At 39.8% G+C, this 27,098-nt stretch overlaps 1 protein-coding gene across 1 annotated transcript in view; it reads left to right on the top strand.

Moving 5' to 3' along the window:
- The first annotated feature begins 373 nt into the window (after positions 1 to 373).
- LOC100551673 (sodium- and chloride-dependent GABA transporter 1) overlaps positions 374 to 27,098 on the top strand; it is a 39,311-nt gene continuing 12,586 nt past the window's right edge. The window contains exons 1-11 of the mRNA XM_003220828.4: positions 374 to 672; positions 9,088 to 9,219; positions 9,304 to 9,404; positions 13,016 to 13,125; positions 14,351 to 14,483; positions 15,400 to 15,534; positions 16,635 to 16,738; positions 20,757 to 20,881; positions 21,731 to 21,843; positions 25,961 to 26,092; positions 26,994 to 27,096. Coding sequence (XP_003220876.1) covers positions 483 to 672; positions 9,088 to 9,219; positions 9,304 to 9,404; positions 13,016 to 13,125; positions 14,351 to 14,483; positions 15,400 to 15,534; positions 16,635 to 16,738; positions 20,757 to 20,881; positions 21,731 to 21,843; positions 25,961 to 26,092; positions 26,994 to 27,096 — 1,378 coding nt within the window. The 5' untranslated portion in view covers positions 374 to 482. The remainder of the gene's footprint in view (positions 673 to 9,087; positions 9,220 to 9,303; positions 9,405 to 13,015; positions 13,126 to 14,350; positions 14,484 to 15,399; positions 15,535 to 16,634; positions 16,739 to 20,756; positions 20,882 to 21,730; positions 21,844 to 25,960; positions 26,093 to 26,993; positions 27,097 to 27,098) is intronic.

The following is a 27,098-nucleotide window of genomic DNA, read 5'->3' as shown; positions in this document are numbered from 1 at the left end:
CCCGTTTTAATTGTAAGCCACCCCGAAGTTGTTACATAAAGGAAGTAAGATAAATATTTAAACAACCAAACAGCTCAAAGAAGTACATAATTGAGTGCAATGCATTAAAATAGTGCAAATTTGAATGCAGGAAGAAAAAATGCATGCACGTTCTTAAAACCATTTATGAAACCAAGGTGGGGATGAGAAGTTTTTCATATCCAAAACACAATTGTGCGTATGTATACCCGGAAAATTTATATTACCGTTTATATTACCTATTCCTATTGCTTTGGAAAGAGAGGCTAATAAGAAATTTACCTTGTCCTTACCATAGTTGGTAACCTTTCTCGCCATTTTCAGATACCAGTGAGGGATCTATCTAATCTTCCGATCCATCCGTCCATCCTGTCCTTCTGAGGGCAGTGTTTCTTCTCTTCCATGCAGTTACTGTAAACATTCATGGGAAAGATTCATCAGTGCAGCTGAACTCACCTTCTGAAATGACGGAGACTACTCTTGAAGAGTCAGAAGAACCAACTGGAAATGTCACCGCAACAAAGAAGAAGAAAGAGGTCCCCGACAGAGGTTCTTGGAAAGGCAAATTTGACTTCTTGCTCTCCTGTGTAGGATACGCCATAGGTTTGGGCAACGTTTGGCGCTTCCCATATCTCTGTGGCAAAAATGGAGGAGGTAAGATTAATCTATTGGTGGTTTACCCATCCTGCAAGGTAGGCTTTTTTATCATTTCTCTTCCCCTTAAGAGAGAGCTGGGAAAAATATGCCCCATGAGCCAAGTGTGTTATTTCCTTCTTGTGCATGAGAATGAAAGATTTCAAGCATTCTTCCTCACGAAGAGAACAAAATATAAAACTTTTGTGCATTTTCAATTGTTTTTTCACATTTTGTGGCTTTTTGTGAGAATTTCACAGAGATTTTTCTATGGAAAACATTGTGCAAAAACTATATTGCAAGTGGGTGTGTGTGTGTGTGAAACTTGATGTTTTTTCACAAACGCTAATATTTTACCCCAAACCAACATTTTTCTTTTGTTGTCAATGACCAAAGCCTTTATACTTTCATGTAAAATTAAGAAATTATGAATGCTGGCCCATTTCTTGAATGTGTGTTCAAACATACTTTCACCAGAGATGAACAAAGTTGTGGATTATGTTTATATCCCAATCTTAATTCAGTCCAGCATTTTAGATGTACTGCAGATTACTTGTCAGTACAGATCAGTTCAGGTGTTTCAGGTGCACTTCATTTTCCCTTTGCTGATACTGAGCTGCCAATCTAGTTGATTTTTGTATGCAGAACAAGAGTGACTACCAATTCTTAGTTCAACCAAAATTCTCTACCATCAAGAATGGCTAACTTAGATAACTTTTAAAAAGAATTAGACAAAAGCAGGGACACTAAGGCTATCAAGGGCTAATGTTAACTAAGCATGATATAACTACGGTATATACTACCATCTGTTTTAAAGAGGATGTGTCTTCCAGGATGGTGGAAGCACTCACATCATGGAACAAGCTTGCTCCTTCCTCATCAATGTGACATCATTTCAAATATTTAAACATGGCTAACCTGTCCCCTCAAAACTTTATTTTTCAGGTCTCTAAGCTCTCTAAGCTGCTCAATATAGAGTGTGGTTTTCAGATCTCATAAATAATGTTTATATCTATGCTTCAATTGATGTTTTTGTATAAATTTTAATTTGTATTCTATTTAAATATGCTGTTAGCTGCCTTGAGTCTCATTAATGGGAGAAAGGTGACCTATAAATGAACAAAACAACAACAACAACAACAACATAGAACTTTAGTCAGATCCAGGAAGGTTCTTCCTATGAGTCTTTACTGACTGACTGTTTTTATTGCTCTATTTTTACCACGGCAAACTGAATGCAATCACACAATTAAAATATCTGGAAATGTATAACATAAAGACAGATTCATTAATGGGCTTATTTAGATAATGAAATATTTATGCTTTGCCCTATTTCAAAAGATCTCAGCATGGATACTGAACAGGATAAAGTAGTAAGATACTTTAAATAACCAAAAACATTAATATACAATAAATTAAAACACATTTTATTTTTTAACAAAAATATATCATGGTCTGGGTTGAATTAATGAGGTTCAAAGACTTTGTTGAACCTAACAGCTAAATGCCCTGAGTGCTGACTCCAGTTGTGTCTCCAGGGAACCATATTTCATAGTTTGGATGTGACTGCCAAGAAAGCACAACAGATCTTAATCCTTGGGTAGGCACACATAAGGAGAGAGGATCCCTCAATGTTGAGGTCTTATGCCATTTAGGACTTTAAATATCTTCACAAGGTCCTTGGGTTTGGACCAGAAACATATCGGCAGCTAGCACAATTTTTTAAAAACTGGTATTGCATGCTGTCTATATGATATCCCAATCAGCAATTGAGCTGCTGAATTTTGCCCTGATTGCAGCTTCTGAGTCTTCTTCTAGGCAATCCAATATAGAAGGCATTATAGTAGTCTAATTGAGAGGTTACCAGTGTGTGTCCAAGTGATCTCTGACTTTATTGCGTGGAGATGGAAACCCGCACAGTAGCAAGGCCATCGCCTTTGGTGATGGTTATGATCACATAGCTTCTTCAGGATGGAGTCATCAGGACCTATTACTAGGAAAAGCAAATTAATATCCCCTGATCATGTCCCCTGTCCAAGGAAGGCCTTAGCTGGTGAGAAATGTCCTAATCCAACAACATCAAGAGGACCACAAGCTGTCTCCTTGCTTTACAGTGACACTAACTGTGCATTGAGTGTACATCCCTCAATGTGAGAGAAAATATTTCTGAACTGCAATCCAGCCATCGTTGTTGAAAAGGTCAAGTGAGATTCTGTTGGTATTCTTAGGAAAAGAGCTCATATTTTCAGGCTAAGGCTCTGATGCTTTTAATTTTTCTTCATCAAATTATCCTAGTTCCTTTAATTATATCACTGCCTCTCCATCTGTTATCAAATCAGTTTCAATTAGATTTATCTGCTTCCAACCTAGAGAGCACTTCTTGACTTTCGTGACCACTCAAAAGGAAAATGTTCAGCAATCATGGGCTTTCATGTTAGCCTAGAAAGGAGCTGATCAAAAACCACTTAAACACATTTGTCTCGGTGAGTGGACAAATTTCCCAGGGAGTTTCAGAATTATCGACATTTAGAAGACAGGTAAAATGACAAAATATAGTACTGAGACCATGATTCTGTGTACACCAAAGTGTATAAAAGGCCAAGAGTCCACATTGTGCTTGTTTAGTATAAATTCACACTCATGTCGCTACATTGTGTTGTGCTACATTCTGTTGAATATTAGCATTGTGCAATTGATTGTGTATCTGTCTGCGCCTGCAAGTTCACAATGGCTGTTTCTGTAATCCCAGTGAATAAAGTAGTACACTAAAGGCAATGACTAATAGTACACACTATCCAATAATGTGCAGTTACACAGAATTATATTCGCTAGTCCCAGCTTGAATAGAGCCATAGAGTCAACTCCATAAAGTGAACATGTAGATAAATCTTACAGATTCCATTGGTCTGCTCTAGTCAGGGTTGACAATACACACAAATGAAATGGCTGCACTTATGGAACTCTGCTTACACAACCATGAATGGAGTATGTCACTCAACACCCATAGAAATGCAGCCAACTTTTAGGCTTCCACATGTAAGGGACCATGAGTGTGTATATGTTATGAACAGGATTCCAGTCTAGCAAACTACAACTAATTTTGTTACAACCAACTAATTTTGTTCCATGATGACTTTTATCATTCAGTTGTGGAGGGAGATGCAGAGTCTGAGCTAAAAGGAGGTTCTTCACATTGGAAGAACGGTGAGATTTGGTACATAGAGACTAAATCAACTTCTGATTCACACAGGAGATGTTGGATTTCAGATTTGTTCTTAGATTGTAACCAAAAATCCTCCAGCTGCAGTTGTTCAAATCGTAACTTAGGAAGAACTTCAGAAATTCATTTAGAATTTAGAGGAAATGTATGTCAGCTAAAGAACTAAACATGTTTCCAGAGCTGATCTTTCAGTCCTTTCACATCAAAATCCATTTTTCTCTTTTTTCTCTCTTCCCACCCACAGCTTTCTTCAAAACAGCACCATAATGTGGGGAGGTGGGAATTTGTTGCTATCATGAAACAATTAAGACTCCAAAATCCTTGTCCATTTTCTGCATTTCACCCAGATATCTATCAGGGGATTCACCTTCTAGGGTGGCCATTTAAACATCACGGAGAATGAAGAAAGGCATTGTGAAAGATTGGATAGAAATTTACATAACATATGCATATTCTAATTAATATGAATAGATAAAACTTGGAATTAATTACTATAATGTGTATGAGTGTGGGGGGGGGATGATTACCAAGCAGCTCACCATCGTAAGGGATAGTTATGACCTGTGTGCTTATTCAGTCTAATGAGCAACATTTCAGATGGAGAACTTCAAGGCCTTCGATTAATCTTCATATATCCCTTTATCTTTAAATTGGACTTGGATAGGGCAATCCTTCAAACAGAACATTATCTCAAAGAAAGTACATGAAGAACATCAGATCGTCCTGCTGGCCATGAGTATCAAGGACTGACCATGGCAAAATTTTATACATTTTCCTGCCAGCCTATCTAAGTTGATCCAATATTTTTGGGATATAGAAAGATAAAGTGATGACTTTTTCCCTTTTCTCTCTGCCTTTTTAATATTCTTCCCAATAAGTGGGCCCTGCCTGGCAGGCAGTTGCTGCAGTATTAATTAGCCATCATTATTTGTGTTACCATTTGCATTAATGACTTGCCGATCTCATTTTTTACATCAACGCTTCCAAAGGGCAGTTCATACTGCAATCTTTGTTATGCTAAACACCCTGACTCCTCCATTTCTACCCACTCAGGATAGGAGCATAAAAGCATAAAATGGAACAAATTTCTGGGGTTGTAAAATCTAATCTCTTCCAACAAGATGTGAATAATAACTTAACCTTTAAAAAAAAAAACCCTCCCCGACATTTATTCACTCGTTTAGAAAGAGAGAAGAGTCCATTTCTTGGGTGATCTGCATCATTGGCATTGATGTTGCATAATGGTTAAATCTACATATGTGTATGCGTGTGTGTGAATAAGGGAAAATAAGTTTAGCTTGTCTTTAAAACTAGCATAACAGGGAGGCACTTAATGGAGGCAGAGTTTTGTGACATTTATTTATTTATTTATTTATTTACAGCATTTATATTCCGCCCTTCTCACCCCGAAGGGGACTCAGGGCGGATCACATTACACATATAGGCAAACATTCAATGCCTTTTAACATAGAACAAAGACAAACAAACATAGGCTCTGAGCGGGGCTCGAACTCATGACCTCCTGGTCAGAGTGATTCATTGCAGTTAATTGCAGCTGGCTTGCTCTCCCGCCTGCGCCACAGCCCGGACATGGGGCTATGTACAGTGGTTCTCAACCTGGGGTCTCCAGATGTTTTGGCTTACAACTCCCAGAAATCCCATCCAGTTTACCAGTTGTTAGGATTTCTGGAAGTTGAAAGCCAAAAAATCTGGGGACCCCAGGTTGAGAACTACTGGGCTATGAGGTGGTGGAAAATGGTGGATTTGTTTAAGGGGCCATTGGACAGCATTGCTTTTGGTAGGAAAGGGCTAACATGTGTGCAATGTAAGGGCTAGCATGTGTACAGTGTAAATTGCATGAATATTTCTCAATAATGCTCAGCAAAGTGGAAAGACAGAGGAAACAAGGAAGACCACAGTATAGATCAGGCATGAGCAAACTTCAGCTCGCCAGGTGTTTTGGACTTCAACTCCCACCCTTCCTAACAGCCTCAGGCCCCTTCCTTTTCCCCCTCAACCACTTAAGCGGAAGGAAGGGGCCTGAGGCTGTTAGGAATTGAGGAAGTTAAAGTTCAAAACACCTGGCGAGCTGAAGTTTGCCCATGCCTGGTATAGATGGATTGATTCAATCAAGGAAGACTAACAAGACAGAACAGGACTATTGATGACCAGGGTTCTTGGAGGTCTCTGAGCTGGTTTGATAACAAATTAGAATAACAAAGCATGAGTAGACATCCTCCTTCTGTTCTTCTAAGGGAGAGGTAGGGAACCCATGGCTGTCTAGCTAATGCTTGACTCTTGCTCCCTTGCCTCAGACCTCAAGAGCAATAATCAAGGATGGTTGGAAGCTACTATGAACACATTTAGCAGTGACTATATGTTCAACCTGTATGTTCACTGGGCCCCTGGTGGTGGTGCAGTGTGTTAAAGTGCTGAGCTGCTGAACTTGCAGACCGAAAGGTCTCAGGTTCAAATCCCGGGAGTGGAATGAGCACCCGCTAATTAGCCCGAGCCCCTGCCAACCTAGCAGTTCAAAAACATGCAAATGTGAGTAGATAAATAGGTACCGCTCCGGCAGGAAGGTAACAGCGCTCCATGCAGTCATGCTGGCCACATGACCTTCGAGGTGTCTACGGACAACGCCGGCTCTTTGGCTTAGAAATGGAGATGAGCACCAACCCCCAGAGTCGGTCACGACTGGACTTAACGTCAGGGGAAAACCTTTTTACCTATATGTTCAACACCACTGTTCTAAAATGAATAATGGGCCACTAGCAAGAGTGTCCCATTGTGTATCAAGTCTTATTGTACATCATTCTCAATGTGCACAAGTCCCACCTTGCTGGTTCACTTACACCAGTAGTTCTCAGCCTGTGGGTCCCCAGATGTTTTGGCATTCAACTCCCAGAAATGCTAACAGCTGGTAAACTGGCTGGGATTTCTGGGAGTTGTGGGCCAAAACACCTGGGGACCCACAGGCTGAGAACCACTGACTTACATAGTAATGTAACAGCAGCCTCTTGCTGCATGGGGATATTAAAGAACTGCTCAGTTCCATTTCCCATGGGCACAAGCCCACATATGAAGATATAATTTGTAAGTTCTAGCCAGCAACTTTTGGTAACACATCTTGGTGATCCTGGTGGACAAAGCAGTTTTGAATGCATTGTGATTATTTACAGCTTTACGTAAATTTCTCACAAGGCCTCTGAGATAACTCTTCTTTGAGGTATGATGGGAAATTAAATTGATGACCTCAAGCAGAGCTTGGATATCTCAGATTTTTATGCATATGTTTTTTTACTGGGTGAGGGATTCTCAGAATTGTAGTCCAAAAATAACTTCTCCAAACATAGTCCATCTACAAGGCCGTATGGCCAGTTCCAGATTGGGGGGAAAGGCATCAATGTTGCAAATAAGCCATGGTATAGCATTCGATTTCTGGCTAGTGGCCAAGAAACCATTTTACTGAACTGTGGCCTGTGGACAGGACTGTGAGATGTATACCTACTCAAGAAGCTCATTCTCAGTACATGTGAAAAAGATCTTGGAGTCCTTGTGGACAACAAGTTAAACATGAGCCAGCAATGTGATGCGGCTGCTAAGAAAGCCAATGGGATTCTGGCCTGCATCAATAGGGGAATAGCGTCTAGATCCAGGGAAGTCATGCTTCCCCTCTATTCTGCCTTGGTCAGACCACACCTGGAATACTGTGTCCAATTCTGGGCACCACAGTTGAAGGGAGATGTTGACAAGCTGGAAAGCGTCCAGAGGAGGGCAACTAAAATGATCAAAGGTCTGGAGAACAAGCCCTATGAGGAGAGGCTTAAAGAACTGGTCATGTTTAGCCTGCAGAAGAGAAGGCTGAGAGGAGACATGATAGCCATGTACAAATATGTGAGGGGAAGTCATAGGGATGAGGGAACAAGCTTGTTTTCTGCTGCCCTGCAGACTAGGACACGGAACAATGGCTTCAAACTACAGGAAAGGAGATTCCACCTGAACATCAGGAGGAACTTCCTCACAGTGAGGGCTGTTCGGCAGTGGAACTCTCTCCCCCGGACTGTGGTGGAGGCTCCTTCCTTGGAGGCTTTTAAGCAGAGGCTGGATGGCCATCTGTCGGGAGTGCTTTGAATGCGATTTCCTGCTTCTTAGCAGGGGGTTGGACTGGATGGCCCATGAGGTCTCTTCCAACTCTACTATTCTATGATTCTATGAGATGCATGACTTCTCCCTCTAAGAGGATCTCCACTTATTGAACAGAGATACACTGACCTTGGTCTCTGCAACTGTGCCTGACTTATATGTTAAATATATTGGTTAAATTGTATATGACAGGTAAACATGTTGATTAGTTGTTGCAAAAACAACAGAAAGCCTTGTGGCACTTTCAAGATGAAGAAGCCTTATTGGCCATAAGCTTTCACGAACTGCAACCCCTCTCTTCAAATGCCAGTCCATGAATGCTTATGCCAAATAAAAACTTATTAATCTTCAAGGTGCTCCCAAGTCACTTAGTTGTTATTGCATGCAAAGTTGATGAGAAACGGTGAGAGGTGCAGAACAGTAAAAGTGAATCTCCAAGGGTGAGCTCAGTTAATAACAGAGTATTTGTCTTGCAGGAAGATTTCATTACATTTACAGTCCTGACAGATACTTCCCAGCTCTGAATGGCTCTGTCTGTGATTATATATTGAACTCTTTGAACCATTTCTATTAATATCAAAGACCAAAAGAAAAAAAAATAGGAGACTTTTTCCATTTAAATTAACTCTCTCATTGCTTGAAGATTTATAATATCTCTGGCCTAAATGTATCCACAAATAAAAGGCAAACTGAGTATACAGTATATGGTCAATAAATATTTGGACATATATGATAAGAAAAAAAGAGTTAAAAGGCATTAAAAGAACTAATAATAAATCCTAATAGTATTAACATTTGAAAAATGACTATTTATTTGCATTTTTGTGGGTCTTGAATGCAGATATTCTTTTCATGTGTGTTTAGAATGGCTGAGACTTATGGCAACTTTCTCAAAATTTTCTTGCCAATTTTTATTCCAAGCAGGTTATTCCCTGAAATAGCAAGACTTGTCAAATTTTACCCAGTGGATTTCAATAGATGACCAAGATTTTAAACTCTGACAAACATGCAAAACCAAACTTTTAAAAGTGAAGGTATTGAGATGCTTTGCTTTCTTCTTTTTTTCCCAGGTGCTTTCCTGATTCCTTATTTTCTGACGCTGGTGTTTGCTGGGATTCCACTTTTCTTGCTGGAAACAGCTCTTGGACAATACACCTCTGTTGGAGGACTCGGAGTGTGGAAACTAGCACCCATGTTTAAAGGTACTGTGAGTGTGGGTATGTTTCCAGAGTCTCTGCTCATTGATTTAGAGAACTTTTGAACACACCATGTTTCTTGTCTCTTAGGAGTTGGCCTGGCCGCAGTGGTTCTTTCTTTCTGGTTAAATATCTACTATATTATCATCATTGCCTGGGCCCTCTATTATCTCTTCAACTCTTTCACTACGGTGAGTTTCTGCTGTCCCTTCTTGCAAGGGAGAAGACTGAGTTGGTGGTAGGGGGATGAAATGACATAATTTAGCCCCATATGTCTGAAAATGACCTTATAAACCTATCTATCATTATTGTTGGGTGATAAAATCTGTCTCCATCTCCCCTACCCTTACCCTGTCCCATTTTTCCTTCCCTTTGAGACTGCTCAGTGGATCCTGTGTCACTGGAGTGGCAAGTCCACTCCAGTTTGAAGCTGAAACCTCAAAGGAACTATCCAAGGTCCTGAAGCCTAGCCAAAAAAAAAAATTCAGCACCTTGGAGAGCACTTTTTAGATTCTTCAAAACTTGGAGCAGCTTCTTTACCCCCACAGACATGTGAACCACAAGCTACAATTGGGAACAAGGATGAGAGCAGGATTTCTCAAAATATTCTGGAGTAAGGATGGGGCAGAATCCTTTAATGTTGTAGAGAGGGGACTTTAAAAAATGTCTTCTGGTAAGGTTCATTTCATTTAATATTGAATGAAACAATGTTGCCATTGCATGATGCAAGCAGTGGACTAAGAACAGAACTACCCCCAGCCATTCTGCTGCCTAGGTCAAATGGGAAGAAGGGGTCTCTTCCATTACAAAAATGAGACCAGCAGTTGTGTATTTTTTCTGCACTGGTCATCATTGCACCTTAAGGCAATATGCTTCCTTCTGATGCACAGAAGAAGCCAAGTGGCACAGAGTTCCAACCTCCAACAGCTTGCTGCCATCCTCTGCCTAATGATAGGACCAGCTCTGATGAAGAGAGGAAGATGGAAAAATAAAAAGACTGTTAATGGGATAGTTGAGTCAGGGCTCAGACAGCCAAAGTGTCAGCACGTTTTTATGTGCTACTGCTGCTGCTGTCCTCATCACCCCTTCTGGAGTTTCTGAGCTTAAATGAAATCCTCACAGCTGGAATAAGGGGTTAGAATTTCCTCTCAAAACATATTAATGTAAATGATACTGGTTGTAAACAGCAAAGCATTCTGAGATGGGTTGGTTTTGAACAGGCAATCAAGATTCATTGGCTTTACAAACCACTGCCTCTTCGGTCATTTGTGATTTCGTAAAAAGAGTTAGAATTGGTGTGTTGGTGTGGCTCATACCCTGCACATTTTTGCATTTTGCATTGCCTACATTTCGTCTATGAGTGTGACTGCCATGATGAAATACTAAAAGCATACATTGTGAATCAGCAGAAAAAGGATCTCCCTCTGATCTCTCTCTGTTTGTGGATGATCTACATTTATTCTTAAAAAGCCCAATACATTTTGACTTGTACATTCATTGATTGGCCTATTTCAGGGACATTAATTAGATCACCAGCAGACATTTCTTGAGTCATAAATACATGCTTTCTGCTAGCTGGACATTGTTTAGCCATTCCCAACCTATATGTTGACAGGCCACAGAGTTGCCTGAAACACCTGCAGCAGCAAATGTAGCATCTGTTCAAGGGAAAAGTTAATTTTTAAAGCTTCTGGGAATCTTTTTTGTAGTTTCTCCTTCCCATTTCAAATCTGCCCACCTGCTGTTAAGGCCTGTGTGATGGCATAACAAAAAACATAAAACAGACAAGGGCTGCCATCTCTTTTTCCAGCACTCTGCAAAAATATCCTTGGAATGGCCCTTAGGTCAATGGGATAAGCTGTACATTTAAACAACAATGTCTAAGGTTAGCATTAGCCTTTATATTCTGGCTGAATGTATTACTTCTCAAAACAGGTGGAAACAACAGCGGATAGGCCTCAAATGCCCTTTTCTGCCTGTCATTCTGCCTGTCTTCACTGTCAAACGATTCTTATAAGTTTAAGAGCTCCTTCTGACATCTCTCTGCCTCTCAGTCTCTCTCTCCCAGTGATAAATAGACTCAAAAGCATCTGTGCCTACTGCACCCATGGGAATCCATTTCATTTAGGCACATACAGCTGCTGGGAGGCTGGAAATGTACTGAGCCGGGGTTGTGTTTAGTTGTGGGTTTTTTCCATTCAACTGTGTTCTCAAACATCTTGCCAAAATGTTTCCATTGTTAAACCACTCCCGAGCCATATGTTGACAATCCCCAGAGTTACCTGAAACACCTGCAGCTTCTATTGTTGTGTTACTTAAAACACAGCATTGGCATTTAGGTAGAGATTTTTTCAGTGTAACAGCTTTGGAAAATGCAGGCATTGAAGTTTAGCTCAGGATTTTGCTCCCAGTTAACCTCAAGTTTACAATGGAACAAAAGCTTTTCCTTTCCATGAGAATCTCTCTGACCTTTGTAAGGTTGTCTTTCTTTTCTTTTCTTTTCTTTTCTTTTCTTTTCTTTTCTTTTCTTTTCTTTTCTTTTCTTTTCTTTTCCTTTCCTTTCCTTTCCTTTCCTTTCCTTTCCTTTCCTTTCCTTTCCTTTCCTTTCCTTTCTTTCTTTCTTTCTTTCTTTCTTTCTTTCTTTCTTTCTTTCTTTCTTTCTTTCTTTCTTTCTGCTGGTTTGTTTTGAATCATGTTGCTGATGAACTGGGTTCAGTCCCATTTGGAAACTGCATTTTTTGGGGCAAAAATCCTGCATCGGGAATCAGATATAGACATTTTTCTCTTGCTGAAAAGCAGGGGATCAGCAGGGAGTCATCCTACTCCTTTCCTTCAGCTGGATGAACTATGACCGGCATTTCCGGGGGTCCCTGGGAAGTCCTTGCAGGTAACATCCTTCCATTGCATCCAGCTACAGGAAAACAGCTGGATGTGTCCGCACTGATTCCTCTGCTCTCTGATACTGTATATACACACAATAGATATGCTGAGAAGCTTTGCTGCTTATAAGATGTGGTTTCAGGGAGATTTTGGTCATTGCATGCTCAGAACAGAATTGCTACCTCCACAACAACCAAAAAGGTGATTTGCAATGGTGTATGTTGGACTTATGCGATTGTAATTCATTTACATTTGTAATGCCAAAGAGATCCATAAAGGCCCCCATAAAGGACAGTATAGGGATGGCATCTATGTCCTGTGGATATCAAAAGCCATCATATAAATCACAACAATTACAGAGCTATTTAGGAATAGAAGCATAGAGAAAGATGTGCTATTTCTTACTGGCAGCAGCAGCTCTCCAGAGTATCTGGCTGGATTCATATCCTGACCATAACTCAAAGTCCCTCTATTCACTTCTGGTGATCTCTAATCTAAGTGAAGCCCAGTTCTGCCCAGCTTCTAAACTCAAGCAATATTGGTGTGATACGATGGGATTTATTTAAATGTCAGTCATGTAAGACAAGATGGATTATCCTAAGGCTTGGAAAACTTGCATTTTTGTATTGCCATTTTTATAACTGAGGGATTTGGGCAGTTACAATCCAAAAAGTAACTTTCTTTGAACTCTAGCTTTTCCTGTGAGTTATGAATTTTTCAGCATGGTCCACAAAGTTGCAGGAGTCCTTGACACAGACTGGCCAATATTGTGATAATGCCGTTTTGAGTCTCCTTCAAGGGAGATAAAGTGGGGTATAAATAAATATAAGAATAATAATGATGATGATAGAACTGCTATATTTCTGACAATTGCCTGAGAAGTTCAAGTTGAACTCTACTATCAATACCTTTTCTTCTTTAGACCCTGCCCTGGCAGAGTTGTGGAAATGCTTGGAATACAGACAGATGCTTCTCTAACTACTCCTTGAATGACACCACCAACTTGACCAGCGCTGTGACCGAGTTCTGGGAGTATGTCTCCAGCCTAAGTCAGGTTTTGCCATGATTGGGCTCATCTCACCAGTACAGGGGCTGGCCTGGGTGGGAATAGGGAGGGTATAGAGGGTGTGTGTGTGTAGGATATACTGGAGTGCTCATGTAGACAACCTGCAACCTTCATATTGCATAATTGTAGTGCTGTGTTCCTGTTTCAACATCCATGGCAACATCATATGAAATCCTGGGGATTTTAGTTTGGTGGGCTCTAGGTCTTTCTGTCTATTAAAGTACTCTCCCTTAAATTGTATATCCCAGAGTTCAGTTGAATGGGGCCATGGCAGTTCAAATGGATCCATTGTGCTATAATTTTGTGATGACAAAGGACCCAAAACTCCTACCAGTGTTTCAATACCTTGGGGCAATGTTTGGAAATACACCGGCCCTTCACATTTAACTTCTGTGGATTTGCTTAATGTGGTCTCTAGGTCCTCTAGTATGAAGTTGACCACAGAATTGACCTGGGACTTCAGTGGACATTAACTAGAGAGTTACACTGGAGCATCTAGACATGTGTTCTCTCAGGTTAATAAAGTAGGGCTTTTTTATTTGGAACTTTTCCACTTTGTCAGGGTTTTGTTCAGCAGACAATGTGAAGCACAGACTGTACTTCATTCTTCTACTCCAAACCTCAAAATTCCCCTGGCTGGATGGCCGCTCTCCCTTTTTTCTCCTGTTTTCTTGATTATAAGTGAGCTTTCCTGATAGCCATGGATATCACTCTGATATTTAACTCAGTTGCATTTCTAGATCACCAAGTTCTCTGGATGATGCATTTCTAGATCATGAGTTGCATTTCTAGAGCACTGAGTTATTTCAATGATGTACAATCCATTGAAAATGTAGAGGAGGAGGAAGAGATAAAAACAGCACATGATAATATCATGATAGATTTAGCAGCAAACAATAACAGTTAAAAATTAAGATAAAGACCAGATAAAGAGATCTGGTAAAACACAGGATTCCCCATTCCTCATTTGAATTGATTTTGAATCTATACATAAGACTTTGCATATGGAAGATATATGCAAATTAGTGTGTTTTCTTGTTTTTCATGTTTTAGGACTACTTGAACTGTGTCCTGCTCTTATATTTTGTCTTCTTTCCATACTTCTTGGCAGTCACTCTATCAATAACCTCATACTCTATAATGCAGTTGCTAGACTCTTGGTTGATATGATTCTCCTCCTTCTCTTTGCAGAAGAAACATGCACCAAATGTCTGGAGGCCTGGGAGAGCCAGGAAATGTTCGTTGGCCATTGGCTGGGACACTTGCATTAGCCTGGGTCCTGGTCTATTTCTCTATATGGAAGGGGGTTGAGTGGACTGGAAAGGTACTTCATATTAACTACTGCCTTTCACAGTGTTGAAATGCCTTTTAGACTCAGTGTTTTGCTTGAGATCTTATAAATCAGTAGTTCTCAATCTGTGGTTCCCCAAGTGTTTGACCTACAACTCCCAGAAATCCCAGCCACTTTACCAGCTGTTAGGATTTCTGGGAGCTGAAGACCAAAACATCTGGGGAACCACTGCTATAAATAGAGCTTCAACATTGCATAGCAACATTTTCCAGCTTTCACATGTAAACAAAAATAATCATAAATCACCCTCTAATCTGAATATGATGGTGGTTTGTAATCAACAGTGACCTACAAACCTGCTAAGGTCTTTATGGCACAAAATTAAAAACTGTTGTTGTTGAGATACTGTTCACCATCAACACTTGTGTCTTGGTTTGATGTTTCATTGATTACATTCAACAGACTGGAAATAAATTTGGCAGACATTGACCTTTTGAACATTTTGCAGATTTTGAAATGGTCACATATGGGTAGAGAATTTGTTAAAATGCAAAAATGAACTTCCATATTTATGAAACAGTTTCAGACTGCTAGGTATCTGCTGCCAGATACTTCCAACTGTATGCCAGATATGATCAAATATTGACTGCTGCTGTGTGCTGTCTTTTAGAGGTTTTCAAATATTGGTTGGCATATTATTAGTAGCATACACACATGTATTGGTTGGCATACTATTAGTGGCACACACACATGCTGCCAAGGCTGCAAAGCCACAGTGTCCAAAGCCTCCTCCTCCCACATCATATCACATATCCATATACCAAATGAAATGTCTAGAAAATATTCATCAAAATTCTTTATAAGGAAGGATTTTGAGAGCTCTTTGGATGGAAAACCCATTTCAGTTTCGCTTGACAGTTTTTTCTCTGTCTTTCCTTCTCTCCTCCAGGTTGTGTACTTCTCAGCTACTTATCCATATTTCATGCTGTTTATTCTCTTCTTTCGTGGAGTCACCTTGCCGGGAGCCAAGGAGGGAATCCTCTTTTACATCACACCAGATTTCAGCAAACTATCTAAATCTGAGGTTTATATTTCCATCCGATCCCCGTGGAACTAATTACTGCTATGCACAACAACTGCCAATTGTCCCAGCATGTTCTTGTAACTCAAGATGGAAAAGGAAATTGAATAATTTAAATCAGCGCTTCCAGAATAATGGTTTCTTAATGTCCTGGTGTGTTATTCAGGGCTGTTCCTGGCACTGGGTTGGTCTCATAGTTTGGAAGAGTTGCTTTTTTTGACAACAGCTCAGAGAATCCCCCAGCTAACATGCCCAGAGGCCACCTTAGATGGGAATTCTGGGAATAGTCATCCAAAAAACTAGTTTATTAGTTTTAGATTTTGCCTGGCCACTTTTCTACGTGGCAGTAGCTTTTTCTATCAGCAGCATGACAGAGTTAATTTATGTACATATGTACATATGGTCCTCAACCATGGGAACTATGCCAGAGTAGCTTCTGAGAGCTATGAATTATTCCAAAGGACCAGACTGAAATCCCAGGATGGTTACATTTGTCCCCAGGATCTAAGCTACTTTGTCTCTGCCTTGGAGGTTATAACAACCTGTCCTGTTTCAATTTCACAGTCCAATTTCCATTTCTGTTGCTGCAAATTGCATTGAAAGTGCAATTCATGAGGGTAAGGGGAGGCAAAAGCTCTGGCAAAAAACAAACTGCTGCAGCCTTTCTGAGCTTTCGTGCTTCCATGTTAATATTGTTTGCCATCTGATATTGCTTGACCACATATGATGTTCATCTGTTAAATGTTGAAAAGTCTAGTGAGATAAGTTATTCCTGGAGTAAGAAAAAACATTTTTCTACAGATCTTTTGAGTGAGATGGATGAGACATAGACAGGCTTGGGAGGCTTAGAAAAGATCCTGGAGAAGAACTGCAACTTATGGGTCAAATTATTCACACCTCAGGTTTGGAGAAATAATTAGTGGTTATTATTATATCAAGAGGGCTACTGTATTGGAGACTGATGAGTTTGTGGTATCTTGCATTCACACAATGATCAACATCTGCAACTCTAAACATGATATGGCAGTCAGTCTATAAGCATGCAGATATCTATGAGATGAGAGATGATTTTAAGAATTTTAAGCTATCTTTTTTCTTTGCAGGTCTGGATGGATGCAGCCACACAAATATTTTTCTCCTACGGTTTAGGGCTTGGCTCTCTCATTGCCCTAGGAAGCTACAACACCTTTCACAACAATGTCTACAGGTTTGTGGGAGTTAAGTGTTGTTCATGCTGTCTAGAGATGATAGGAGCTATAGTCCATGTGGCTGGAGGATCCAAGATTGGGGGAGGGGTGTTTAGAGGAAGGCTGAATTTGAAAAAAGAAAAGAAAAAAATCCCATCAGACACTCCACCAATCACCAGTCATACTCAAGATTCCATCCTCTCACCCTTCTCAAGATCTTAAATTATCAGCAGTGTATATCTAAACAATTTTTTAAAAATATAGGTTGAGTATCCCTTATCTGAAATGTCTGGGACCACGCAAGTTCCATAGTTTGGATTTTTTGGTGGGATTTTGGGATAAAGGTTAAGTGTCCCTTATCTCAAATGTCTGAGGTCAGAAAGTGATCTGTATTTTGAACTCAAATGCCCACAACATGACTGGAACTTCTGCATTCAGTTCAAGATTGTAGAAATAGCATTTTGCATGTGATACCATTTTCCATGCAGATTCACATATACATCAAATACAAATACTTGAGCCCATGTGGCTGCACACATACATTCAGTGTGCAGTGTTGTTGTTCCATGCAAAAGCTGCATAGCACATTCAAAGTATAACTTCACATCTGACAATTTCCACTGCAGAATCCCAAGGTAGGAGCTTGACTTTTTTTCTACTTCTTGGTTCATTCTTTTTACTGTGAAGTCTTTCTCGGGGCCACTGAGCATCAGATGTTCCTTCCGAATTGGATTTTCACTGCCCTCTTCTATCACAGTTATCCCTTGAGAACTTTAAAGAGGTTTTAAACATTCACAGGGAAAACCTCTTAAACCCTTTCCTGCTTTCAATCCATTAACGAGAAACCAGGCCTTGCTTATCAACCTCAAGCTGAATTTAAGATATTCCATCCAACCATGGAGAAACAATGTGTGATGGCAACTGAGCTATTGCATGAACTTTTGAAACTGACTTTTTTTATCTTTCTTCTCGCTTCCCCATCTCACTTTTTCTTTTCTCTGCAAGTTCATTGGACTCCTTTGTTCTTCACTATCATATGCTTATCTCAAAGTGAATAGTTGGCCAAAAATGCAATTCATTTTTACTGTATTTTTAGCAACCGCCTTTACTTAAATTCGACATATCCAGAAAATTCCAAATGCCTCATTGCCTTATGTTACATTTCTTCTTTTCTATGAATTTCTATATTCATTTAGTGTACATTTTATTTGACAAAGACAACTTTAAGGATAGCTGGTTAGCAAATACTAGAGGTAGGGCTTTCTTCCAACTTCGGAATTTCTTTTTAGAGAGTGCTAGAGAAACTGAATACCAATGCTCATAAGAAGTTACCTAAACTGATGCATGGGGTGGCAGAAATATATTCTGTGTTTGTATGTAGACTACAGTTCTTACACTTTAATGCTTGTTCTCACCGAAAAGACATTTCTTGTCTTTTTTCTTGGAAAAGGTACTATGTGTCTCCTAATGGTTTTAGACACAGCTATACTCATAGAAGCTAGTTCTAAAAGTTTTGGTAAACCAAGTTAGGATTTCCTGTTCTCATTTATTTTTTAATATTTATTTATTTATTTATTTATTTATTTATTTATTTGCAACATTTATACCCCGCCCTTCTCACCCGAGGGGACTCAGGGCAGCTTACAAAAATTGGCAAAATTTAATGCCCAAAAATACAATCATAAAAGCAAAACAATACATATAAATCCATTAATAACATTGTTAAAATACATTATAAAAGCCTTAAAAACATATATATATAATGAATTCCATTCGTCCGAGATCCTTATTCTTCATTCTTAAATCAGGCCATGTCAACTTTATCGTTTACTCATCAAAAGCTTGGGCACATAACCATGTTTTCACAGCTTCTAGAATAGATTTCTAGAAACAATAGCACATTAAAATGATACTTTTTTTTTCACTGTGATTCCCGAGTACCTTTGGGGAGAGCCTCTTGTGGTGCAGCAGGTTAAACCACTGAGCTGCTAAACTTGCTGACTGAAAGGTCGCAGGTTCCAATCCGGGGAGCAGGGTGAGCTCCCGCTGTTAGCCCCAGCTTCTGCCAACCTAGCAGTTCAAAATCATGCAAATGTAAGTAGATCAATAGGTACTGCAATAGGAAGGTAACAGCATGCCATGCAGTTATGCCAGCCACATAACCTTGGGGGTGTCTATGGACAACGCTGGCTCTTCAGCTTAGAAATGGAGATGAGTACCAACCCCCAGAGTCGGACATGACTAGACTTAATGTCAAGGGAAAACCTTTACCTTTACCTATTATTATTATTATTATTAGTAGTAGTAGTAGTAGTAGTAGTAGTATTGGATCCTAGAGATTATGCATTCCTTTCAATGTACAAAAGGTTCAGGACCCAAACTCTGCTCATCTCAAAATCTTAAAAATCTACTTGATTTAGGAGCCAATCATGCTATAGGAGACAAACTGTTCCATAAGGGTGGTACAACCACTGAGTAGGCCCTATGTCATAACTATCCACTATGCTGCCACTAAAGATGGTACAGGAAGAAAAGTTTCTGCCTTGTATTTTAAGGATTGGGCAGGTTTGTATTGGCAGTGTCTGTACCTCACATATCCTATTTTGAGTTAAAAAGGCTTTACATTGTGAACACTTTGAGTCATGTTAAGAAGCAAATTTGGTGGAGGTTAATGTGCTTTCATAGCCATGTGCTCACTTATTTGCTTGGTTCTGAGTTCTGGATCACCTTCTCCAGTCACTTTGAAGACAGACTCACCTAGAGCACTCTGCAGTAATCTGTCTTGATTATTGGTGATAGGAGAATGCCATATACAGTTGTCTCTCCACTTTTGAGGGAATTGAATTTTGACATGGCAGCCCCAGCTTTGGGAGGTGGCAGCATTTTAAATTCACAAATAATCAAAACCATGACTGTGAACCCCACAAAAGTGGAGGGCAAACAGAAATGCTTCTTTTCCTCTCCCCCCAAAATTAAAAAAAGAAACCATGGTAGAAGAGGGGCAGCTCCAATGAGCAAATGGAAGGACAGCTTCCATATGAGGCAAGGCTAACATACAGTTTAAAAAGTTACTTTCAGGGAATACAGCTTTCAGAATATCTCAACAAGGCAAGATCAGTGGCAATGTTGGCTGCGGGATTTTGAGAGTCTTGGTCTGAAAACCACACACATCTTAAGATGCTGTTTTTAATTAGCCCGGGTGCATTTCAGCCTGTGGATACTTTTACTCTTGTAGAGTCTTCAGGAAGGCCCCAAGTCTATCCACAGGGCAAGATTAACTGGAGTTTTTAGCAAATAAAAACTCCTCCCAGCATCTTGAGATGTCCGTTTTCTCCAGTGTTTTTCCTTGGATGCTCCACAGAGTTTTGCTCCTTTTGCTCTTCAGTGTTGTTATCCCTGTTCAAATGCCCAAACACCCAGATACATGTGTGCACACACACTTGTGCAGTTGTGTGTCTGCCTGCATCTTCTCTGCTGTGTAAGGAGAAGCAGGTCCTTTAGCTTTTTAGTTCTGTTTGCACACGGCAAAGAGAGAGAGAGAATGATGGAGTACCAACAGGGAACACAGCTGTTGCTTTGAATGTCTGCTGGTGCCAAATGTCCGGGAAGGTGAACATGGAAAACTGCTTGTCTTGCTGCATGGGTGATTCCCTATTCCTCCTCCTAAAATACTTTTCTCCAACAAGCATGGAAAACAATAGCCTTCTCTGCATTATCCCCACCTCCTCTTCTTTTCTGTGAGCAAGGCTGCTAAAGAAGGGAGACCCGTCCTCACGGCTATGTGCCTCATTCTTCTTTCTTCCTTTCTCTGTGGTTGGGCCTTTGGGTGTAGGGTTGGCAACCCCATTGGGACACGGAGACTGGCATGAAGCAGCTCTTATTGGCTGGTAATCCATGAGCCATGCTCTTTCCAGACCAGCCCTGCTTTTCTCCTTGATCCAAAACCTTGTAATTTTGTGTTTAGATCTGGAAATTGCTTTGTGAGCACATAAGAAATTTTCTTCTGTCCATCATTCAATCAAATATCTTTTTTTCCAGAGACTCCATCATTGTCTGCGGTATAAATTCTTCAACAAGCATCTTTGCAGGATTTGTTATTTTCTCCATTATTGGTTTCATGTCTCACATCACCAAGAAGTCCATAGCCGAATTGGCATCTTCAGGTACAGTAATCTCATTGGGAAGTGTGATGCGGCTCAAAAAAGCAGGACTACCAGCAGGTGTTCACTAGTATTATGGGGATATCACTATAAGTTAAGCTTCTAGAGTTGCTCTAACAATTAGTCACACTCTCAAAAATGCCATCAAAGGAAGAAAAAGAGTGCATTAAAATTTTTCAGTTCTTTATTTTCTTCAAGGAATAGCTTCTCGTTGTATGCCTTCAAGTTGTTTCCAACTTTGGGCAAATCTATCATGTGGTTTTCTTGGCAAGATTTGTTTGGGAGTGAGGATGGTTGAGTACATTTCCATAGTTAAGCAAGAGTTTGAACCTTGGTCTGAAGAGTCATAGACCAGAACTCAAAGAACTACACCATACTGGCTCTCTTTTAATGGACTCTTCATACGCTCAGAAATAGTATAATATCCTTGTTAGTTAAATGTGTGTCTCAGCAGAACTCTTGAGATTCCAACCCCTTCAAGACAATACATATTTGTTTGGTTACAGACACAAAATTTGTTCAATGGCATAGCTTTACTGCATGAGCTTTAAGATAAAGGTTTAAATTATCCTGCACTAAGACAGGTGTAACAAGTCAATTTCTTAATTAATCATAAGATAGCATACCAATTTCATCCATTCCAAGAATCATGGGCTTTAGTCCTACATACAGTTCCCTGGAGAGTAAGTCCTATTTTAGTCCATCTGAATAGACCTGCCTAGGATTTCCCTGTTACTGTTTTTCATGGTGAACTGTAGTGCAATAAGGATCTTAGTCCTCCCATACTTCATGTCTGAATAAAACTGGAAAATAAATGAAAAGTAACCGCTCAATGTATTTTGTTGGCTGCAGGTCCAGGACTGGCCTTTCTTGCCTATCCGCAGGTTGTCACACAGCTGCCAATGTCTCCTCTCTGGTCAATTCTCTTCTTTTCCATGCTCATGATGCTTGGTCTTGACAGCCAGGTAAGATGATTTTTAAAAATAGGAAAACATAAACAGTGGAAGAAACCACAGTAGGATGTATATTGGTGACTTTACCAGTGAGGTAAATAGCAGCAATAACCTGTGCAACAAGGTTGGAGAAGTTCAGGTTCTGGGGCTAAATGGGTCTTCCTGGGGCACTCATCTGATTCTCTGAGCTTCCCTCTAGGGATCCTTCCTTATTATATTTTTTTTTTGGGACAAATTCCTATTCTAGAAAGCTGAAATAATAATAAGTATGAAATTATTATTATTATTATTATTATTATTATTATTATTATTATTATTATTATTATTTATCCCTCACTTTATCTCTCTTGAAGAAGACCCAATATGTCTAAAAGACTTAAAGCCTCTCCTAGAGCTTTCTTACCAGCCAGAAAAGATTTTCGCTAAATTATGCTAGTAGTTTTGTTCCCACCATTTTAACTTTAGTCCCATCCTTTACTAGAATATGGCCCACAAAAACTTTTCTAAATGGATTCAGTCCCTGGCCCAACAAGTGAATAGTCGAACCTAATGCTTCTGTTTTGGATTGCAGTTACTCTAATCCAGTGATTCTCAACTTGTGGGTCCCCAGATGTTTTGGCCTTCAACTCCCAGAAATCCTAACAGCTGGTAAACTGGCTGGGATTTCTGGGAGTTGTAGGCCAAAACACCTGGGAACCCACAGGTTGAGAACCACTGGTCTAATCCCTTCTTCTTCTTCTGTCCCCTCGCTTCCCCAACACGTCAGGAGGGCACAGCTACTGGGTGTGCCCAGTCTTCATCGGATTAAAACCTCTTGAATTTATGTCTCATATGCAGTCATTTAGGGGACAACTTGCTTCTCTTTGTTTCTTTTCTTGTACTCGTCATATTTAGCCCTTCTGGGTCTAGAAAGTCACTTTTTGATGTGGTCAGGAAAATTTCAAATTAATTGTTGTGCATCCAGATACATCCAGCTGTGTAGTTGGTGCTGCATATTTCATATACATCTGATAAAAACCACACTCTCATTAGTCTTTTTGTGGGATTCTGAGCGTTGTAGTCTCTAAAAGTAATGTTTCTGGCTTCTGCGAGAGAATTGGTTGTCTTCCTGGTATCACAAACTCTGTGATAGGTTTTTGAAGATAAAATTAGTAATTTCTGAAAATGAAATGGCTCCCTTCCATCACAATTTGAACTTCATCATCACTGCCATTCTAGTAGTATTGGAAATAGTTATATTATTCAGTACATAAAAACTATATGTATGCAATCTCAGATCAGTTATTTTAACTAGTTTTCTAAGCTTGGATAGGCATTTGAAGGATTTCTCTTTTTTTAATTCAGGTATTTTCTGGTGGTAAGCAGGGTAATAAAACTGCGAGGATATTGATGTCTGTAAATATATTTCCAGCTCTGTATTGACTCCCTTCTCTCCCATTTGAAATCAGTGTCAACATAATACGAATATCAGGTTTCTATATAGTAATGGAAAAAACTCCAGTGATGAGCCTTTTGAATAGAAGAATTAAGCACCCAATGACAAATTCTTGCAAAAATGCCCTTGTGGTGGTTGCTGGTCACTGGATATTGATTTCAGTAGTGTTTTTTGGCACTCAGCTACCTTTAGCACTTGTCACCAATCCTGAGTCCAGAGGTAAAGTAGTGGTTGAGTTATGCCCTTATTATAATGCAGACAAAACAAGGATTGATGAAAACCACACAACCATGAAGAAAAGGGATAACACAGCTTATCTAACCATCTTATTTCCACTACTAAACCTTATAAGTAGGATCTCATCTCACAGTTTAATCAAAACTTGTTTGCCTCAAAGTGAAGCCTTGTGCTTTGTTGACTAATATTGTAAATAAATAATATAAAACCAGAGCAAATCCCCAAGGCATTTATGCACCTGAAATATAAATGTCAAGATGAGTCTCCCTCCTTGCTCTGGACAGGAACTCATTTTGGTTTTATTTTAATGAGAGATTGGAATTGATCGCTAGAGGTGGAGGCACAAAATTGATGCCTGTGATCAATCTTATCACCTGGAGCTACTTCTTCATATCGTTCATTCCATGGTATTGCCGGCATGGTATAAATTGCTAATAAATGAGCCATAAATCCCACCAAACATATAAAAGAAATGAAACAACATAACCACATTTCAGGCTTAATCCTCACATGCAGCAGAACTACGCAATGGATGTGACCTGGGTAAAATAAATAAAACACATACTTTTAATGCCCAAATGTGGAAGAAATAACACTCCCACCAACAATTTAGCTTTACGACTTGCCCTTTAGGATCCCTATCCTAACAAAGGCCCCTTCCACACAGCTGAATAAAATCCCATATTTTCTGCTTTGAACTGGGATATATGGCAGTGTGGACTCAGATAACCCAGTTCAAAGCAGATATTGTGGGATTTGCTGCCTCAATATTCTGGGTTACATGGCTGTGTGGAAGGACCCAAAGAAGCTTACAAGAAGTACTATCAATTACAGCTAATTAAAATACCAAAATAACAATATGAAATATACAACCATACAAAATGGAATCAGCAGATAAATTAATCATAAAACCAAACATATGGTCATCTAAATCGGCACCTGAACAGAAAAGGTAGTGAAGGGTTCTCCTAATATCTTCGTGTACGAAGTATTTTGACAGGGCAGGACAACCTGAATGCTTCTTTTTTGGCATTATTATTCATCAGGCAGTGGTTTCTTTTGAGAAATGGGTGGAGAAATGAGTTTGAATAGTACAAGCCAGGGGGAAAATGCATAATATCCTTTGTGTGTGTGTGTGTGTATGGCTCAGCTCTTACAGAATCAATGACAAATTGATTTGGCTTCAAATGTAGTTTTCATCCCAACCTTTTAAGACGAGATAGGGCCCTTCACTTTAGTGCAAGATCCACTTGTTTCATTGTGTCAGCTATTTATAAATGAATACATCAAGAGATGCAATTGTGGCTCAACTAACCTGGTTCATAATTTAGAGTCTTTTCAAATATGATGCAAATCCTAAATGAATGACCCCTTTCATTTAGTATTCTTTTTATGCCACTAAATACCCTTTTAAAAGCATTTAATTTTACATGATTTACTGAAGAGTTGCTTTTCTCCCCCAAGGTGGCTGGCAGATACTTTTAAAGTGACAGCACTCTAAACCCTCTCAGACACGTCTAAAATTAATTACTTTTACTGTTGCTTCTTAATCAACAGATGCACTGAAGTGCCCCACAGGGTTATGGTGCTCAAGAGAGCTTTGAACAGTGACATCTGAGAGCTGTCTGCAGTTGCCCCGTCAATTATACTCTTAGCATTATATATACAACAAAGACTCCCCACTCAACAGAATTTGGGATTTGTTCTCCTGACAAGCTGCTCATTAATCAGACAATGCAAGGAAACAAGAATCATTACAAATATTATCTTTTTCAACTAATGCAAAGAATGAATAAATACAGAAAATCCAACTAATGGCATCTGATGTGTGGATAGCATAATCATTTTTCATGTCACACCAAGACAAGGTCAAAGCTCATCCATCCATATGTTGTTTGAATTCAACTCTCAGAAGCCCTAGCCAGCATTAACAATGTTGTGGAATAAAATCAACAACATCTGGGGCACTGTGCCATCCCAGTTTAGTAAGATGTGAACAAGCTTTAGCTTCCTCCTAAGACATCCACTAAGACATCCACAGGATGGGTTCAAAGCCCACAATTCTCTTTCTATCTAGCCATTTATTACCAGTAATTAACAATATATATGGTTGGGATGGGAAGGAAGCAGCCCGATGCCTATATTGTAGAGCTGTTACTTCCAGCATCTCTTGACAGCATAATAGACAATGTTGAGCAATGTTTGGTGCTGAAGGTCAGCTGTATTTGGAGGATTTTATAATATGAAGATAGATGGGGAAGAGAGATCACATGATGTATCTGAAGGTGTCTGAAGATTCCTTCTCATCTGATCCAAATCATTGTACAAATGTAAGGATCCATGTGAAAAGCTGGGGTGGGTGGGGTGTTTACTATTCTAATGTAAGGTGTTTGGGTGATAGGAGATCTTCATTCAGTATGAAAGCTGTTAATGTATTTTGCACATTTTCACCTGAAGTTTTGCACAGTGGAAGGCTTCATCACAGCCTTGATGGATGAGTACCCACACCTATTGAGAAGAAGGAAGAAAATCTTCATTGCAATAGTGTGTTTCATTTCCTACCTCATTGGGTTCTCCAACATCACCCAGGTGAACCTGAGCTAATGAATAATTACTGCATGTCCTTTCCCCCTTAGCTTGTACTACTATTACCAATACAATATTACTCCTACAACAACACCGTGTTTCCTTTTTTATTTTGTCCTGGTTGTTCCAAGCCTGATATTTACTCTGCTGTAAATCTGGTGTAAATCCAATAATGATGATTTAGCATTATCCATGTACACTATGCATTATAGATTTTGATAAGCACACGTATGGAATTCATTAAAGATCATGGCTGGAATTCTGTTGAGATCATAAGACAGACCAGTGGTTCTCAACTTGTGGGTCCCCAGGTGTTTTGGCTTACAACTCCCAGAAATCCCAGCTAGTTTACAAGCTGTTACAATTTCTGGGAGTTGAAGGCCTAAACATCTGGGGACCCACAGGTTGAGAACCACTGAGATAGACTTACAGTCTTGTGGTTGCTGCCAGGGTTTCTTGGTTACAGTAATGTACAACCACAACTCTCTCCCCTCCCTCAAATCCTATCTCTGCAGCCTGGCAGCACTTTAACTGAAGCATTTCTGAAGTGCTGGAAATCAGAGCACTAGGAAATGATGTGTGTAATGCTCTCTGAGTCATGAGGCACCTTGAGACCAATAGTTGTGGTACAAACTTAAACGTCTCCTCCAGCTGTAATATCTACCATCCCTCATCATTGGCTATGTTGGCTAAAGCTGCTGGCAGTTGCAGCCAAACAGTATCTGCAGGACTGAATTTTGCTCACCATTCCCTGATCTAGATTGACCAGATGTCTCAATCAGAATTAGACAGTTTCCTAGATTCATTGGAGTGGATATGATCACAGTTTCAAAATCTCTCAGAATGGGACTTCTCTGGCTTCCTTTGCCTCACTACATTATGATTCCATTTTGTTTCCCCTCAGGGTGGCATCTATGTTTTCAAGCTGTTTGATTATTACTCTGCCAGCGGCATGTGTCTCCTCTTCCTTGTCTTCTTTGAGACGATCTCCATCTCCTGGTGTTATGGT

This window comes from Anolis carolinensis, chromosome 5, assembly GCF_035594765.1.
Source record: "Anolis carolinensis isolate JA03-04 chromosome 5, rAnoCar3.1.pri, whole genome shotgun sequence".
NCBI lineage: Eukaryota > Metazoa > Chordata > Lepidosauria > Squamata > Dactyloidae > Anolis > Anolis carolinensis.
The sequence above is the reverse complement of the archived record's forward strand: the minus strand, read 5'-3'. Positions and strand labels throughout refer to the sequence as shown.